The sequence below is a fragment of the Trematomus bernacchii genome, unplaced genomic scaffold (assembly GCF_902827165.1).
Source record: "Trematomus bernacchii unplaced genomic scaffold, fTreBer1.1, whole genome shotgun sequence".
NCBI classification, from domain to species: Eukaryota; Metazoa; Chordata; class Actinopteri; order Perciformes; family Nototheniidae; genus Trematomus; species Trematomus bernacchii.
Window position 1 is genome coordinate 5851864 of NW_022987828.1, and position 19794 is coordinate 5871657.

At 38.2% G+C, this 19794-nt stretch overlaps 1 protein-coding gene across 1 annotated transcript in view; it reads left to right on the plus strand.

Annotated features, from left to right (window-relative positions):
* The first annotated feature begins 966 nt into the window (after nucleotides 1-966).
* Nucleotides 967-19794, plus strand: part of khdrbs2 (KH domain containing, RNA binding, signal transduction associated 2) — a 60679-nt gene continuing 41851 nt past the window's right edge. Inside the window, exons 1-2 of the mRNA XM_034152530.1 lie at nucleotides 967-1057; nucleotides 12567-12694. Coding sequence (XP_034008421.1) covers nucleotides 967-1057; nucleotides 12567-12694 — 219 coding nt within the window. The remainder of the gene's footprint in view (nucleotides 1058-12566; nucleotides 12695-19794) is intronic.

Consider the following 19794-nt stretch of genomic DNA (forward strand, 5'->3'; position numbering starts at 1 on the left):
GTAGATTATCATTTAGAATACATGTAATAAAAAGAGAAATCTCAGTCATGCAGCAAGTGTTCAGCACCTTGGACAGCGACACATGGGTTTAAAACCTGTCCTTGCTCCATAAAGTACATAATGCACACACACAGTTTTAGGTGTGAGCTACTCTAGGGAACTTTTAACAGAAACTCACAGGCCACCTTTTGGTTTGCCCCAGCTAAATTAAGAAACTAATTGGATAAGGAATGTTTTTCTTGGAGATAAGGCACTATCTTTCTTACTAGTAAGACTTTTCATCCATAATTAAACTTATCACACACTTTAATTTAGACTCCACTGATAGCTCTTACAGGGACTTACATCGTGACTGGCACCTTATAACAAATGTACCTTGACCTTAGGCAATAGTTTTTGAATAGGCAACATAACAAGCATACAAGTTAATATTCTTTCATTTTGTAGGAAATATTGCAGGTATTATTGTCAACCACTGCAACGTCAACTTTTTGTATTTGTATTTCTTAAATCCATTCCCTCCATGCACATTGCTCAATTGGTTTTCGCTCAGCGGGGACCGGCTTTGTTTTCCAGCAGCGCCTGTCCCGGAATATGGCCGATAATGATGCTGAGGGGCGGGGAGCAGCGCGGGCTGCAGACCCACTGAGTGTGAGAGTCTGGCGGGGTGCCGAGGGGAGGCAGCAGGCAGCGGTGGAGGAAATGGGCTCACACCTCTGAATCACAAGTCAAAGCTTCCTCCAGTCGCTCACACCTCTGAATTACATCTCAGCCTCCAGTCAGGCATCTCGGAGACCCGGGACGATTTATTTTTGGAGGGTTTTGTTTTTTCTTCTGGCGCTCTTTAGACTGGTAGATTGAAGCTACTGAAAAGCCGGAGCGGGAAGGTTTACAGTTGCATTCCGACGCTCAGCCCTCTGTCGCTTCACCTCCATGACCGGGGAAGAGGTCTGCTCAAATAAAACAATGCATCCGGAGAAGTGCTTACCTGAACTGGTAGCCGAGAAGAAGGGCTTGGACCCCACCTATGTTCATGCCGTGCGTCTGCTTGCAGAAGGTAAGTCAGGTATTTTAAGTCCTCTTCTTCAGAGGCATTCACCATGATCCCTGTAATTAAAAACCATCAGTGTTGGATTTTTGTGCAAGTACAGTGACCCAATGTGAGCTTATTTGAACCCACTGCCCTTGACTCTTAATGCTTGTTTCATGGCAGTGGGTTCACTGTGCTGTGCCTGTGTGTTGGATGCAGGCAGCTGTTGTTTGGCTCCAGTGCAGAACTTTTCTGGGGGTTTCTACCATCGAGGGAATAATGCAGTAAACAAAGAAAGTAAAGTGAGTGTAGAGTGAGTTCTCACCTCCTATTGTAACCCACTGCCCTCCAAGGTCAAGCTCTGGCAGACAACATCCACAACATATACTGAGGCTGTGTATGGATTAGATCCCCAAGATTTAAAATGGAAAATTACTAATTGGCTTTAATGTATAATTAACTGGGGAAATAATGCACTGTTTATTTTTAAGGTTGAACATGTTCATTTTTATGATTTTGCCAGCTGTTGCATATTCAGCATATCAGGATTGCAATATCTTTTTCAGAACATAATTACTCAGTTTTCAGTAAATGTAACACTTTCTTGATTTATAATCCATTAAACTCATTAAATGACATCAGTCAGATATTTTGAGGAACTCTACCTGACACACAAGTGCTATTTGTAAAAGGAGTCAGATACAATATGAAAAATACAACTGCAACACCATTAATGTGAATGTGGCATGGTATTTTTGTTCTCTTTTTATCACAAGTTATGACTGCAAACTGTCATCAAGGTCACAGGGGGGGACCTAATGGTATTGAGACAAATGTTCTCCAGTCTTTCTTCTGATTTAATGTTACAGTATATCTAACAGGTCATTATAATCAGCTCCAAACTGCAGCATTAAAATAAAACTTGATACTGCAGAAAGCCTCTGTGTCATTCACTTGCTAACAATGTGTCACTTTCAAACAAAGCTCATTATCACAAAGCAAACTCAAAAACACAGCTCAGCTCATTTGGTCTAAAATATATTTTTGCAGTTTTGATTCAGTGCACTGAAGGTTTGAGTGATGTGCTTTCTTGGGTGATTTAATTTACTTTTATTCTGGTGTCATAGAGTCAAAGGTGTTCAGGCAACATGGGATTAAAGGACTCTACTTAAATTACAAACAGAGGCAAGAAAACCATCAGGAAAGAACTTGGCATCGTATGTTTGTCTCAAAAGATAGCAAATATCAGATATGAAATAACCGAACAAAAACACAATGCTTTCATATGTGGTATATTAACCCTCAACAAAAGTTCAGACACCATTTACTTACTGCAATGTAAATATTTACTGTAAAGTAATCTCAAACATATTTCTTTATGTATTCATATATTCCTGTAACATGTGACCAATTGGTTTAAGTCAATTATTATTTGTTACTTTTTTGTCCGAATGAAACACCACTTTTCTTGCTTGAACAGTTTCTGACAAGTTGGTTGAAAGCGGTAAAGTAAGTCTGTCAGATTAATGCGTTCTGATTGGACGGGGTGTTAGTGCTCTGGTGACTCACGCCACTTGTGTTGATGAGACACCTGACAGGCCAGCTCTTGTTAACTGTGATGCAGATGGGATCATCCTTCACACAACACACTTTGCCAAATGTACTGAAGGCTGACTCGCATAGAAGGATTCAAACAAAAATACATTGTCATTATAATCCACTGCAAACCAATGTCAACCCAGAACAGTATGCATCATTGAATTGAATATTGAATTGAATAGGGAGGGATGAAACCCTCTTTAATGGTCACACATGCAGAGCACACAGCACACACAGTGAAATGTGGCCTCTGCTTTTAACCCATCCTAGTACAAGGAGTCTAGTACTAGGAGCAGTGGGCAGCTATTGTACAGCGCCCGGGGAGCAATGGGAGTGAGGGGGGAAGGGGGGTGTCCGGTGCCTTGCTCAAGGGCACCACGGCAGGGCAGGAGGTGAACTGGGACCTCTCCAAGTAGAAGTCCACACTCCATATTTAGGTCTGGTCGGGGACTTGAACCAGCGACCCTACGGCTCCCAGTCCAAGCCCCTACTGACAATCAGTTTAATAAACTGTCAGTTATTTTTATCATCTCTGAAAATGTTCAACATAATCATCTGTGAGCAACATCTGTTCATAGTTTTAAAAACTTTCCACAAAGTTTGTATTATTGTTGTCATTTATTCCTCATAGATAATGTAGAATCACATATATCAGAGGACAGTTACAAATGACAGATGTATACATTCACAGCTAGTAAATCATTGAATAGCAAAGCATGTAATCCTGCATTATTCACATCATACACAACAAACAGCACAGCATGTAGTCACTATGGTCTCAGTTTAGCAGCTTCATTGCAAGTGAATAAGTGTTTAAATTATGTTGCCTCAAATCATTTGAGTGTCTTTGAGCACATTTATTGCTGTTTGGGAACAAGAGTGGTGGGTGGTAATAATTCCCATTTAGAGCAAAGTGTGAGCTGGATTGATGATGAAAAGGGAAGTTTTATGAATTCCTTTGTTGTAATAGATTTAATACAACATGTATAAGAGTTTTTTGACAACAAAAGTGCTCATTTCAGACCTTATTATCATATTTCAGTGTAGCGTACACCTAATGCAAAACAACAGCGTAGTTGTTTGTTTTAAAGTGGGTTGAAGTGAGTGTCAAAACTGGAAGCCTTTAATGGATCCCAGTGGTGTTCCTACATGCCACGTAGCCCGGCCATGCCATGAAAACCAATGTGATTCCTAATACGTTCAAAAGAAAAACAGACAACATGCTGAAATGTTGAGAAAAACAAACTGCTGTGTTTATATTTGTAATGTAAAGGGGAACTTTCTCACATTTGCTTTCTCAATCACAGATCTAGTTAACAATGTCACTAAGCGTTCTGACAGGGTCTGTAATATTTAAACGCACTCACAAATGCTGCTAGGCACAGTGACAGGACAAACAAATCTGCATGAGATTTGAAAGATGTAGGCTTCTCTGAATAAAAGATGAGATGAGATATGGAGGAGGACCAACACTGTGACTCATATTAAGTAAAGCATAAGAGAGCATGGACATGAGAAGATGTTTTGTTTTTGTAAAGCCGTGGTATCTATAAGAACCTTTAACCTAACTACTTGCTCAGAGGTCCTCCTTACCATAACTCTACTTTATGAGCAACAAACTTCAGGCTGCGGTCGGGGTTACTGCAGTTATACAAGCGTGTCGGAGAAGTACATTAGCCTTTAGCGTAAAAACACAAAAGGCCCTCTAGAGACAGTGTTTAGTTTGTCCGCTCATAGCAGACTGTGAGGAGGACCCACTCCCTATGTAGACGAAAACACGATTCTTTGTTTCAGGTAATTGTATTCTAATGAATACATAGTTATGAGTATTATTCTTCCCCCCACCTACCGCTCAAGGGCCCTTTAAGATTTTTCACTTACGCAATTTCATGATTTTGCCAGTTTAATATCCATTGAGTACAATATTTTCAGTTTAAAATGCCTTTGTCTTGAAACTGTCTGTTATCAAATCACTATTTGAATCCACATAATATATGAGTTTTCTAATTATCATGTCTTTGTCCTCCTTGCATTTAGCCAAAGGAGGAAACATTCTTAGATAGTGAGGAAGTAACCAGCAGCAAATTACAGTATTTTTCCATTTCTGCTTGCACACATTGTCAATGTGAAAATATACTGTGCCAACCGGAGTTGGCACAGTATATTTTCACATTGACAATGTGTGCTGAGGAAAATGCTCAGTCACGGCTTTACCGAAAACAAGCTCACACCACATTTTGGGCAATGACCCTTTGACTTTAATTAAAATTAATCAGACAATGCATGAACCCATGCAATACACTGCAACTGTTTTAGACTTTAGTTTCAGTCAGCTGATAATGAAGTTATAATTAGTTGTTGAGATGGTTAGATCCAATCAGTGACTGTTCAGTAGATATCAATAGAACTCTATACTCTGAATATGTCAGACTTTACATCCAGAAAGAGTTGCTGTTTTTGTATGGTGCAGTGAAAATACATATTGCAGGGGCACAGGCTTTCCTCACAAATACATGGCCTGCTAAGTCAGGAACGTACGACTTTGTTATAATTGATTTGGACGATGCCTCACCACAGGATGCAGTTCTCTCTCTCTCTCTCTGAAAAACGATTTGCATTTAATCTATTTCTCTCTTATTTAAAAATGGCCGCTCCTTTCATCAGTCTATCCATTATGGACTGTTCAGTATCCAGCAGTGACCCAGCTCATAGCGAAAGAAAAACAGCAGCCCATGTGGTATGACCTATCAAAAGGACACAAAAATTACATTTTAGGAAAGTGATACATTGCATTACATTTTTCAGCATTTAGCCGACACTCTATCAAGACTGAGTTACAATAAGTGCATGGGTCGAATAAGATTAGACTCCAAGGACGCGAGCATTTCAAGAATCTGAAATAAGTGGATGAGCCAAAGCAGCAAGATATGTTAGAGACTGTGCCTCAATGTTCACATATAACAGGAACATTAAATACATAAATTGAAATGGGATTTTTAAAGTCAAAAAAGGAAAAACAAGGAAAATAACACAGAGTTTAGATCACACATTTAGGAAAGAAGCTAAATGACAGCAAGTCTTCTCATATACTGGGGAATGTGTTTGATAAATCACTTTCAGTTCACTTGTAGGTGACTTATTTGAAGTGACTGCCAACTTTATTACAGATTCACACAGTATGCTATTGTGGAGGCAAATGTATGTGTTGTTATAAGGGATTTAAAGTCTGCTTACATTGGTCTTTTTCTTTGTTTAGGCATTATTTATAAACCACTATGCTGGTGGAAGCCAATGTGCTGTTCAACATATCATTAACAGAGACTGTCCAATCAGACAAGGAAGTCAAGTTTCATAGGGGACAGGATGCCTAAGCAAAAATAAAAATAAGACAGCAAAAACTGATGATTAATCAATCAAATAATAAATAGGTCAATAATTGCTGCAACAGTACAACAACATTGACATTTACTATTAATTACATGTCAATTAAATCATACATCAACATTCCAAACGACCAAAATAAATATAATACAAAAAAACGGTTCAACAAGTCAGAGGCATAATTGCGGATCTCATTCATGGAGCTCTGTTGGACATTTGTCATCAACAGGACTAAAGTGAAGGCAGACACCACTAATCATAATCATTTTCCAAGCTCCATGTCATCTTTCTTTCTGAATAAGTGTATTGATATTTTCTTTCAAAAGATTCAACAGCACTAAATGGTCAGCCACATTAAATATATCCCCTCATCTCCTCCTTATCAAAGCCAAGCCTCCACCCTCTATAGAAGGAATACATACAACTTGTGTTTGTTGAACAAAGACAGTATTAACTGTGGTAATGTTAAATGTCACATGCTTGAAAGTTGACAGTCAGACACACAGAGAACTCAACAACAAGCACGCATCAGTGAGAATATACAAGAAACACCTGGAAGTTATATCCAGTGGTAGTGAGAAATATGAAAATATATGTATAACAGCCAGAATGCCTCACACATAACAGAAACGTTCAATCACCCATGCACCCTCAGATATAATAAAGCATAACTGTACAATTACAGATGTATATTATATGTACATTTCAGTCACACATGTCATGCATAATACCATCACACTGTTTATATAATGGAATAAAAATAACATGTACTACACATATATATAGACTAGAGAAACAAAACATATGTGTGTTATATATATGACTTTAGGCCATGTTGTCTACAAAATCTTTCAATCCTGTCCCTCTTGTTAAAATAAATATATGATATTTCAACCACCGTCATGATTAAAATGTGTATAGGTTGCCTGCTTTTTAATATGTCATTAATTCGAAAAGTAATTCGTTTTTCACTTCGCTATCCATCGACCATTCAGCAGAGAATATGAAGATGGCATTATAATTACATTGAAGATTTAATACTTTATCAGTGTGTCAACGGGCTCTATGCAATTTGCCTCAGTGCGGCTCAGTTAAAAACACATAAACAGCATGTGGCCAACCTATTTCCAACCCCATGCATTCACCAGTCACCAGTCCAGAGTGAATAAGGACAGAATTAATTGCACATCTCGTCCTCCATTCCCCCCCCCAGGTCCACACGGCTAAGTGGAGCCCTACCTCTTTCCGTGTTGGATGTGAACAAGCAATTAGGTATTGGAAAATGATTACATTGATTCATTTTTGCATTGTGAAGTCTAAGATTCAGCACTCAGTAGGTGGAAGAAATCAAAGAATAATTTAGCCGTCTTCAGGCTAATGGATGCACTCTAAAAAGCCTTTGCGTTTTGTAACTGCAGTTGTAAAGGAAAGAAGTTATAAAGCGAAGGAGGTAATAATCACTCAATTTCAGTATTGACACATTTAGCAGGGTAAATATAAATAAAGTGACTCTCTAATCTTACAGTAATGATTTGTTTCCACAGATTTTTAGGGATTGATAGCAGCAACTAAACCTGATAGAAATAGGAAGATCAAATAGGTTTTTCTAGCATTTACTATGCAGTTTTATTTAATGCTCTTCCATCCCTTTGCATGTTATTCAAGGTTTCCAGTCTTTCAGCCAGGTTTGCAAAATAAAAGGCTAGCACAGTGGAAAACTGGGAAGGACGCACAGAGCACGTCAGCTATCAGATTTTTCTTTGTTGGCCGTGATGAGCTTCATCTTCACGCTCTTGTTTCATCTCATCAAGTCGCTTTGTGGCACGTCAGCGCTACAATGTGGGAGTTAATCAAACGTTTTTTATATAAGGACCAGTGATGTGTTTGGCTGTATTATAGTGTGTCCACACTATGAGTCCACATTTCTCTGTTGACCCTTCAGAAGAAACAAAACATAAACCCCCTAGCAGTGCAGTAAGAGACAATTTCCACACACCAACATGATCAGAAATGAAAGCATACGCAGTTTACAAACAGCTCCCATCCAGCAGCAGAAGAAAGTGCATGCTTTAGTTGCACGGACTGTATGGCAAACAACAACTGAATCCAATAAAGCTACGATGTGAGGATAAACAGCCATAAACCTATTATCTCCCAACAAATGGTGCCGCTCCCATTCCCCCTTCTTCAGATGTTATTGAACTTCTGCATACATGCTATTATTTACTGGCAGCAGCTCAAACACAGTAGCCCATTTATGTTTGTGGTATTGTCCGTTCAGCAAAATATACGAGAGCTTCTGGTGAATTCCAGTCTGTGCAAGTAGTGAGAGATAATATCAGTGCAACACAGTCCATCATCCTGCCATACCTCAATAGAAAAATAGCTTTTTGCTCGGCAAGAATGTCCTGTTTAGTACATAAACTCTCCGGTGGTGCAGCAGGTTTACTGAAAGGAACTCGTTTCTGAATTAAGGGAGCCCCATCTCTGTTAATAGTCGCTACAAAATCCAATTTGTCATCTTGCAATATACTAATTTATATAAATAGTTATCACCGCAATAAACCGTATTTAATTTAGTCTTAATTAACATTATTTAATTTCATATTCTGTTCTTGTACATATCCCATATTCTATTCACATGTATATAGACTTTTTGCACTACTTTTTATTTTGTATTTTATTATATATGTTGCATTGTTGGAGGAGCTCAGGTCAGAAGATGACAATAAAACCTTTGAATCTTGAATCTTTGAATATCCAAATCTCCGTTAGAAGCTTGTATTATAAAAACTAGGAATACAGTTCTGTGTATTGATATTTGACTGGTGTCCAGGATAAATGAACTTCAAACTGTTTCTCAGTCTGTGTGGCTTCATACAGACCAAAGCTGGTTTTAACCTTAAGCCATGGCAGGCTGACTGAGCCTGCCATCTTTTTCAGTTGCACAAATGTATCTAGTATAGCTGCCCAGTTAAACCACAGATTTGATTTTCATTCTCGGTCACTGAGCAGCTCCACTGAAGCAGTTTGGGCAGAGCAACAGAGGGGATCCACAGCCCCAGAATAACCGCTCAGAGTGTTTTACTCATTCAGTTCCCCCAAGGAGATCTTTTTCATCCTGTGTGAAACCAGTGACCTTCAAAGCACATTCTCGCTCCTCTGATCTTTTGACTCCCGTCGCTCCCTGCAACATATTTGACAATGACGATACTCATGTGAACGTTTCCCCCAGATATATATATTGTAAGCTAATTTTACTCTTTTTGTTTCTCTTTCCTTTTCCCTCATTCTCTCCCTCTTTTTCTCTCACACACATAATCTTCTTCAGAGTTCACTGGCAGGCTGCAGACCAGAATAAAGGTGTTTCCCATGTTGTGCTGTTCCAGAGTATAATCATGTTCATTGGCTAGAAATACACTATTACTTTATTCATAAGATATAAACACCATGTCCATTTGACAGTGAAACTCTTCATAATAGAAACATAGCCAAAAACAAATTCTGACCCAAGCGACCAAAACTACTGTCAGAGGATATCAAGAGATGAATGCTTGATCAAACCTGAAACTGGGACAAAAAACAGTTCAAATGCAAATGAGCTTCATACGATGGGATGACTAACCAACATATATGCAAATGCTAGTACTCAAACTACCGCAACTTTAACAATCAACAAGTATTCTGAATTTAAGTAAAAACAAATAAATTATCTTCCTGATGCCCAATATGTTGTTGACCCGTCCATCGAATCAAAGCTATTTTGTATGTGGACGTTGTGACTATATAACAATGTATATATTGTAGAAGGATTTGTTCTTCAAATATGCTGCTTTTAGGGTGTTAGCTGATGGTGCGTTGTTTATTGTTGAGAGAACATGCTATCAGCTCTTTTGAGACGGCTTTTAAACACAGCAGGGCGTTTAGCTTAATGCTAATGTCAGCCACATCTGACATGTGAAAAAATAGTTTTGTAGGTATTTAATCAACCTCATTATTTTTACCCTGATGATGCCACTAGAGAACAAAAAGGAGCACCTATTAGGGCTGCCTGATTTGGATATAAAAACGAATTATGACTGAAACTCCAATTGTGATATGATTCACGATATTGGAGGGATTGATCCTTTTCAAATCATTATTTTCATTATCATTGAAAGAAATCGAATTGCCCTTTACACTAGCCCATATTGTGATATCAATGGAAGTTCTATTAATTGTGAATCTCTAAAAAAAATCAAACATGTTATTGTGATTCATCCATTGGGGACCAGGAATGTACCACAATGCATTGCAATTCATCCAGTAGTTGTTGATATTTTTTAGTTTGTGTGGTGGACCCACTGACAATCTTTGACATTCCCAGAACCCAATCACTAACAGAACTGAATTCACATTCTCCTCCTGTATACAAACATACTGTATTCATCAGTACCCTGTCTGTCTACTGTCTATAAAGCAGAGCTATCTCAAAATGTGTTTCTGTTTGTAAAGGTTGCGTTTGATTTATCTCCTCAGGCAAGAATGCATAAATGCTATTTTTAAAAGACATGTTTTGTTTCCTGGGACACCTGTCTGGTGTAAAGTGTCACAAAAGGAGATGTGAATCAGCCACGGTTTGATGGGAATAAAAGGTTGGAGGGGTCTTTCAATCTGTTTACCTGTGATTCAGCAAAAGTTTTCAGGCACAGTCTGTACCCAGAGCCAGGCGATGGTGTTGTGAGTAAGCATTACCTGTTCACAGAGTTCACTGAGTTTACCGATACAGTTCTTTCCAGAGCCTCATCGTGGGATGTGAAAATACACTCTATAGTGTAGATTTTTCAAATAAGACTGAGTGCATTGAAAACATTATAGTCTAGACTGGAATAATTCTTCAAAAGTGATTAACACAATTCTTTCTTCGCTTAATATTAGTAGTTTAAGGCTCCTCCATCTGGTATCGATTTCTACATAATTGATTACCTACAATTTTCAACATTCATTTATTAACACCCGCCCAGTTGGATCAGCTCAATTTTTCCAGGAAGTTTTGTAGCCTCGATTAGAGTCACCCCACAAAAAAAAACTGCAAAAAAGTGGAGACGGCATGTTCCAATTTAAACGATCTTCCTCGGACAATCAGGCACAATCAGAGAGATTGTGTCACGCTGGAAGAAATCGGGCCATTTCAAGCTGTTGGAGTTTTGTCTTGGTGATTTCCCAGACAATAGCAATATCAAACAAATGAACCCTGGGTGTAAAAATGATACCACTGGCCATTAGGAACTGCTAGTGGGTGAATGTTGGAACTGAACAGAGGGATCATTAAGCTGGAGTAATGGACGTCCAGAAGGTCAGGTCAAGGAAAAGTCTCGCTGGGAACATAAACCAGAACACTGTTTCAACATGGCATTACTTTTAGCCTACTAGTCAAATCCTGGGAAGGGAAACATGAATCTTATGGTGGATTCAGCCCCCTCATGAGAACATATTCCTTTCTGTGAGCAATTTCCTTCCTTGGTGAACAGAAAATCTGAGGAATGCGTCAATCCGAATGTTGTTCGGTGATAAAACATTACATTCATTTGTCCGTAATGAAACATCAAATTGGCTGCAGCTGTTTTTGACCTCAGCTCTGTCCACTGGCTGTTGACAGCTCAGATAACGGTGAAGTGCTCCAGACTAAATGAACTCTTGAGTTTTTTAATAAGGAAACCAAGTAGCTGTTGCTGACTCGTTCTTGGTCTCGTTCAGGAACGTCCTTAATTGTTTAGCCCGTGTGTTGCAGGCTGATAATTGTAATTCCAACGGTTATTATAAACTACAAGGAGCATCCTGCTAGGTGGACAACAGATAACTTCATTTCTGGAGCACTTAATGGATTGAGAGTGGTTCAGCTCAAGTGCTTTAATATGCATCAATCAAGAAAATAGCTCTGCGCAGGGCGTTCCTGTCAAACTCACCCTGACATTTAATATCCACTACTCATTTCTCATCTTATTACATTAAGGGCTGGGGAAACTATTGGGCTAATTTGCACAAGATTTGCCTATCCTGCAGTTTGATTGGAACCAATGATCTGCAAATACGATCTAGGAGAGTTCACAGATCCAGTCTTTACCAGCCCAATGGACTTTCATCCGATAACATCGTGGATTTTTTAAGTTTAATACACCATTCGTGCAAGTCCCAGGGATCGGAGACTGCCAAAAGCCCTGAAGAGCTCAGTTTGCAGCGAAGTGAGACGCGGCGAGTGTGCCTCTGTTGTTATTTTGATTGGAATTACTGGATCATGAGATTACAGAGCCCGATGTAAAAGGAGGTACCAGGAGTCAGTGGGATAATCTAATATAATTATAAGTTTGCAATGTGAGCATATTTACAGCTGAGATACAAAATAATCAGAAAGATATTTAACTGTAATGCAGAGTAACGTTTCTCCTAATGTGACTCCAGCCTGATTTTCATGCCGCTGTTGGCTCCAAAGTAATGCAGAAGATATTGACTAATGTTGTTTTCAAAGACATAAACTAATGATCTTTTCATCTGTTTCTTCTATTTTGTTTTCCTGCAGAGATTGAAAAGTATGAAGGTGATGAATCGAGAAAAGATGGCAGCACTAACAAATACCTAGATATCATCAGCAATAAAAATATCAAGCTCTCTGAAAGAGTTCTCATTCCAATCCAACAGTATCCAAAGGTAAGAGACACAACAGCACTGTGTTATGACTATAAAACACTCAATGTAAGGTAAGGCAAGGCAAGTTTATTTATATAGCACATTTCAACACAAGGCCATTCAAAGTGCTTTACAAAAATGAAAGACATTAAGAGCATTAAGAAACATATTATAAAATGATATCTAAAAACACTAATTTAAAAGCAAAGATACATGAATAAAAGTTACAGTGCAGTGTGAGATACACACATCGGAAATGTTTAGGTCTGACTCATTGCTAACTTTTTAGCAGAAATAGTTTTCTATCACCTCCCTTTCTTTCTACTTTGTTGTTTAACTTGTCCTTTAGTTATTTCAAGTGTTTCATGCTAAACGAACCCCCCTTTGGAAAATTATAATCTGACCCCATGGTACCTTTTAGTTTTTCGCCGAAACTATTCCTCTTTTTTATTTTTAAATGCACATAGTTAAGTTTACCTTGTCTTTCTAGGACTTTTTTGGTATCCTCCGTGAACCAGGGTCTTGAAACCAAAACGGATTCCTGTACCCCATGGTACCTTTTTAGTTTTCGCCAAAACTATTCCTCTTTTTTTTAAATGCACATTAGTTAAGTTTAAGTTTTATTTTCTAGGACTTTTTTGGTGTCCTCCGCGAACCAGGGTCTTGAAACCAAAACGGCACACGTAGGGGACTTTAACCACCTACGAGGGGAGTTTAACCCCAATAATGACTTTAACTACCTACGGGGGGACTCAACACAAGGCAATTCTAAGTGCTTTACAAAAATGAAAGACATTAAGAAAATGGCATTAAAAAGCAAAGATAATAAAAGTTACAGTGCAGTTTAAGATATGAATATATCAATTAAAAGCAGCGGCAAAAAGAAAAGTCTTCAGCCTGGATTTAAAAGTAGTAAGAGTTGCAGCGGACCTGCAGGTTTCTGGGAGTTTGTTCCAGATATTTGGAGCATAATAACTGAATGCTGCTTCTCCATGTTTAGTTCTGACTCTGGGGACAGAAAGCTGACCAGTCCCAGAGGACCTGAGAGTTCTGGATGGTTCATAATTTAGCAGTAGGTCAGAAATGTATTTTGGGCCTAAACCATTCAAAGCTTTATAAACCAGCAGCAATATTTTGAAATCAATTCTTTGACACACAGGAAGCCAGTGTAAAGACTTCAGAACAGGAGTGATGTGATCCACTTTCTTAGTGTTAGTGAGGACTCGAGCAGCAGCGTTCTGAATTAGCTGCAGCTTTCTAATAGATTTGTTAGTGATACCTATGAAGACACCATTACAGTAGTCCAGTCTACTGAAGATAAAAGCATGGACACGTTTTTCCAAATCCTGCTGTGACATTAGTCTTTTAATCCTAGAAATGTTCTTTAGGTGATAGTAGGCTGATTTAGTCATTGTTTTAATGTGACTGTTGAAACTCAGGTCAGAGTCCATGACTACACCTAGATTTGTTTTGAACATTGCAGACTGAAGCTCAGCGCTAACTTTTATACATTCTGCCTTGACTCTAAAAACCATTACCTCAGTTTTATCTTTGCTTAATTGGAGAAAGTTCTGACACATCCAGTCATTGATTTGTTCAATGCACTTGCTCAGTGTTTGAATTGGAGCATAGTCTCCTGGTGAAATGGTTATGTAAATGTGGGTGTCATCCACATAGCTATGGTAACTTATTTTGCTGTTTTTCCTTATCTGAGCCAGTGGTAGCATGTAGATGTTAAAGAGAAGAGGCCCCAAGATAGAGCCTTGAGGAACCCCACATGTCATATTTGTCAACTCAGATGTGTATTATTTATATAGTTACAACCGGCCCTTTGAGTGCAACCTTTATGCGAATGTGGCCCGCGATGAAATTGAGTTTGACACCCCTGATCTAGATTATTAAGATTAAGAGCGGTTTAATGACTGCAGTTTTCAGGGCCTCTGGAAAAACACCTGAGTGAAGAGACTTGTTTACTATATGAAGTAGATCTGAGGCCATGCAATGAAAAACATTTTTGAAAAATCCTGTTGGAATAATATCAAGGCAGCAGGAGGATTTCAGAAGTTGAATAATGTCCTCTAGATTTTTTATCATTCATCTGATGGAATTGTGTCATGGTGTTTGAATTGATTTTAAGTGGACACAGGGACAAAACATTTGCTGTACCTGATACAGAGGCACTGTAATTTTCTGAATTCTGTCAGTGAAGAAGGAGGCACATTGATTGCAGGCCCTGGTGGATAGAAATTCAGAGGCTACTGACACTGGGGGATTTGTTAGTCTGTCAACGGTAGCAAACAAGGCACGTGCGTTGTTTTTGTTTTTGGCAATGATGTCAGAGAAGAAAGGCTGTCGTGCAATTTTCAATTCCAAATTATAAAAGTCAAGTCTCTCTTTATAGATTTCAAAATGAACCTGGAGATTTGTTTTTCACCACCTGCGTTCAGCTTTTCGACACTCTCTTTTTTCTGTTTTCACAATCATGGCCTTTCTCCATGGAGATATTTTCTTGCCAGTCACTTCCTTTACCTTAGTTTGAGCAATGGCATCTATAACATTTTGAATTTTTTATCTACTAGCTCATTTACTGAGATGTTAGCAGGGGCCTCTTTTTGAAAAGATGTGTGAACAGAAATAGAGCTCTCAAAGAAAACACAGGAATGATCAGAGAGTGCAACATCAGTCACCACAACCTTAGAGATATTCAGACCCTTTGAGATAATTAAGTCCAGAGTGTGCCCCTTATTGTGTGTGGGCTCCGTCACATGCTGAGTCAGTCCATAGTTATCAAGAACACAAAACAGTTCTTTAGCCCCTCTGTCCTGTAGGGACCCTTTTTTTATATGTGGAAAAAAACTGACCAGAAATGGAAATCTGAGCTTATAATAAATCATTAGTTCTAGTTGCACACCAGGTCTCCCTCCTTCTTCACCTCCTTGCACAAATACTTTTGCTCTGAAAATCCCACTGAGCCTCAAACCGGCTAATAGAAAGTCACCAAGCACTGTCTGCTTATTTGATGTAGTCATCAAAACACTATGTTTTTAGTGCACAAACGCACTCAAGGGTACAGTGAAGAACAGTGACCATAAATCACCGTGTGACACAGTACGCCTTATTCTGACTGGTGAAATGTCATTAGTGACGAAGTTTGAAATGCGGCCTAATGAGGCTGCTCCATCAGGCAGCTAAGCAACAACACGCAGCTGCTTGTGGAGACCCAAAGGCTTTGCTGCCACTGTAATCAAGGAAACCTGCTCCACTGGGTTCGCATTTGAACATTGATGAAACTTTAAGAATAATAGCATCAGTGTAGCAACACAGATTGTAACTGACCATATCTTAATTCCTGCTCTGCTAGTACAATAAATACTGCATTGATTTGTAGTTAGACAGATACATCACTTGGGAGTCATTTTCTTTTCTGTAAATATTGTTCTGTTCCCATGCTTTACTGTCTGTTTTTTATATATCCTTTTGTTCCGCTGGTAAACAATTTTGACAATGTTGCTCTAAGTCAAACCATTTAAAATTGTATCTGAAAGTGCGTTATTGATTATGAGATATATGATGATTTGTAAGAATTGATAGCCGCGTTTTGTTACATGGTGGTGTAATGAAAATGAGGCTCTGATCATATAGGATGCTTGGTTAGGATTTTTACTCAGGTCTATTAATTCTAGGGGGCCCATAAAACAACATTTTCTGTAAGCTTTAAAACATAATACTTTGCTTATGCATCTTGTCATTGTTGGTGCAAATTCTTTCAATCTAATCATAGGTTTTAATGTGACCTTGCAAGTGCCTCACATTATAAAAACCCTGCAGGGTCTGATGTTCGCTGTCAGTTAACAACAATACTGCTTTTATCATCAGGCCTGATAACAGACAGAATCGTCAACAAGTTGTCTCCAACTGTCTGGAGTGGACAGATTCAATGGTCTTGACACAAAACATAGTGGGCACTCTCCTCTCCTAAAAATCTCTAACATATTTAGTCGACCTTCTCTCTGCTTCCCAAGTATCTGACACTTTTTGTCTCCAAGCACTCGTTTGAGATTAATCACTTCTGGTCACTTTTCTCTTGTTGTCGCTGCTGGTGTAAGTGTTCAGTTAAGAGTTATATGGGGAAGAGATGCCCAACAAAACACTGACAGCGTTCATTTTTCAGTCTAACTCAAGTCAAGTTCCTTTCTCTGTTAAGTCTTGCCCCTACGTCTTGTTTCATAGCTATAGCTCATTCCTATAGCTATTTAATTTGAGCCAAAATGTGTGGCTTTAAAACTGTGGCTTACTGATTTTGTCCCGGCCTTATTAGAGAAGGACTAGAGGAGGATGTCAGGGGCTTCAAGAGCAGAGGTGATGTGTTTTAGTCCAGTGAGTCCCTCAGGACACTCCATAGAAATCAATTTGCTGTTTCCTCAGGATCAGTGTTGAGAAAGTAATTAAGCTGTTTTCAGAAACTCCTCACTCTATTAAATAGATTTCAGATCCATAAGAAAATGCCAATTGAGACAGTTTCTTGGGAACAGAAGACCCACAAGGGGGTATAAGGGATATCTTTCTGTCCCTGTGTTTCTGCCTAATTAAGTGCATGTTCTGCCCAATTTTACACTATGTTCTATTCAAACATGCTTCTCATTGACACCATTTCATGAATGTACAGCACACATACTACATGGAAATCTAGCAATAAACATTTTTAGAGACTTCTAGCAATGTTTTTAAAGTATGTTTCATACTCTTAAGGGGTTTTCATTGATGTAATCCCACATAGGAGTTTATTTAAACAACCTAACACTCACATTAAGTGAAAATCTCTTCCCTCTCAAAAATGTAAAAGTTACTGATTCTTTTGAAACACTACGACGGACAACAGATTTGGAGTTAAATGAAAAGATTGTAGGTCCTTTTTTTTCTATCTTACTTTCTGGCATTGATCATGTGTCCCAGGTGTGAGTCAGCTCCTGGTTAATGAAAACCAGTGAAGCTTGGGGTAAAAATAAATCTGAGAACCACTGAGCCCTTGCACCATGCAAAAAGGCCTTGCCAGTTTTGGGTTGTCGCCGTTAAGGGAGTCATAATAATGTGTTGTGAAAACATAAACACATGATCATGAACAACATACTCACAGGCACAATACACTGGCTCAGAATCCTGGTTCTCTTTAATGAACATAATAGTGCCAGCTCTGCAAAGTAAGCAAAGCAGAGCAGTCCGGAGGGACAGAGCTATTGTCCAACAACAACTTCTGTGACCTATGCACAGTCAGCAGCCATCAAGACACTGCTGTGTCACTATCTTCAACATCTTGGTAACACTGCACTTTCAGTTAATGGTAATTAGCCACATGAAGGAACTCTTTGATCGGGGGCACGGCCCGCAAAGAGGATGAAAAAAGAAGAAGAAAGTAATGCAGAGCTTGGAAAGATGAGTAAGATGAAAACACAGCAAATTTCATAAAGTTAAAAACACATTTTTGACTTAGATTTAGATAATTCAACACTTACTGTACATGTTTTCCAACAAACATATTACTGTATCCTGTATTGTTGAATACTCTTTAAGAATGCATGTTTAAATATTCATTACACCTGAAAAATTGGCAAACGAGAGAAGGCAGATTACCTGTCATGTCTGTTTTCTTTAACAATTCTATTAAAAAAACAGATACAAACATTACAATTGGTTTAATTGCCATGAAAACTGATTTTAAAAGATGTTTGGCTTTTTACTTGAGCAACATGGGCTCTGCTGAGAGTCACAAACTAATTGTTTTTTTTTTTACTTACATTTACATTGAAACTTCACTTTGTGTCAATGCTAATCAATAATGCCCAGTCTTGCTCTCTGTCACCGGTGGCAAATTATAAAATGTCATAAATCTGTTCTTTCACGTTCCAACAGTCTATCAGTGCTCATTCGTGCTTACAGCTGCCATATTGCTGCAACTTAATTAAATGCAAAGTAATTAAATTATTACTGGGGAGAATTCTTCCGCATGGTTTCGGATTTGACGACGTGACACATGGAGGATTAATGTCATCCAACAGGGAAACAACCAGTACTGATGAAATCATTCTTTATGGCACACTGTAACACACACACTGCGGGAGGTTTCACTGAAGACATGTCATAGCAGCACAAAACACAGGTGTAATTATTGATGGCTACATTTCATTGGTCAGTTACAGGGCTCAGGTATCGTTAATGTTATTAGTTCCACCTGTGATTCTCCTGAAATGATTTCATGCCTGCTGAGAAAAAGGTCTGTTCTGTGGTATTGCATCATTTTATGGTCTAGGTAGCATTTTATTGATGATGATGATGATACAATATAACAAAACAAGCTTCAGGCGCATACATATCTGAGTTGCAATGAGAAGGTAATGTTATTCAATTTTGTTACAATACAACAAAGTTAGTGACTGAAACTTTCTCAGATCTCATTGAGAGATCACATAAAACATTTGAAATATATATATATAGATCTATTGGACATCATTTGTCATATTTTTTGAGTAATTATACAGTTTTTAAAGAAAATAAATATTGTTTTCTGGCATCAGTTTAACATTTTAAAGAGGAAAATCTACATTTTGGTATGAGGGCGCACGTCAAAAGTAAGAGGGCGCAGAGCCCCTGTTAACCGGTTTGGACAAAACCCTGTATATACTGTATATCATATAATAATAAAATGTTCTTGAAATATTATTTGGCATCACCAGACAAAACCATTTAGTCCATTCCAACACTGGCAAATTGTGAGAATTGTTATAGTTTATTGACCTTTTTTAGTAGGGACAATACATACATATATTGCTCCAATATAGCTAAAAACTAAGGCTGTGCGATTATGGCAAAAATCATAATCACGATTATTTTGGTCAATAATTGATATCAATTTAATTGATATTAAATACGATTATTCATTGACTTTGAAAACATCCATGTATTGAACATTAAAACAAATACAAATAATAATTTGAACAGTATCTTTTTAACTGTTGATTACCCTGAACATATAATTCAACTGAAAAACCAATACAAAAATAAATAAAATAAATGATACATTTATATTTACATTTAAATAAATAATATCAAAATAATAAATACCAATA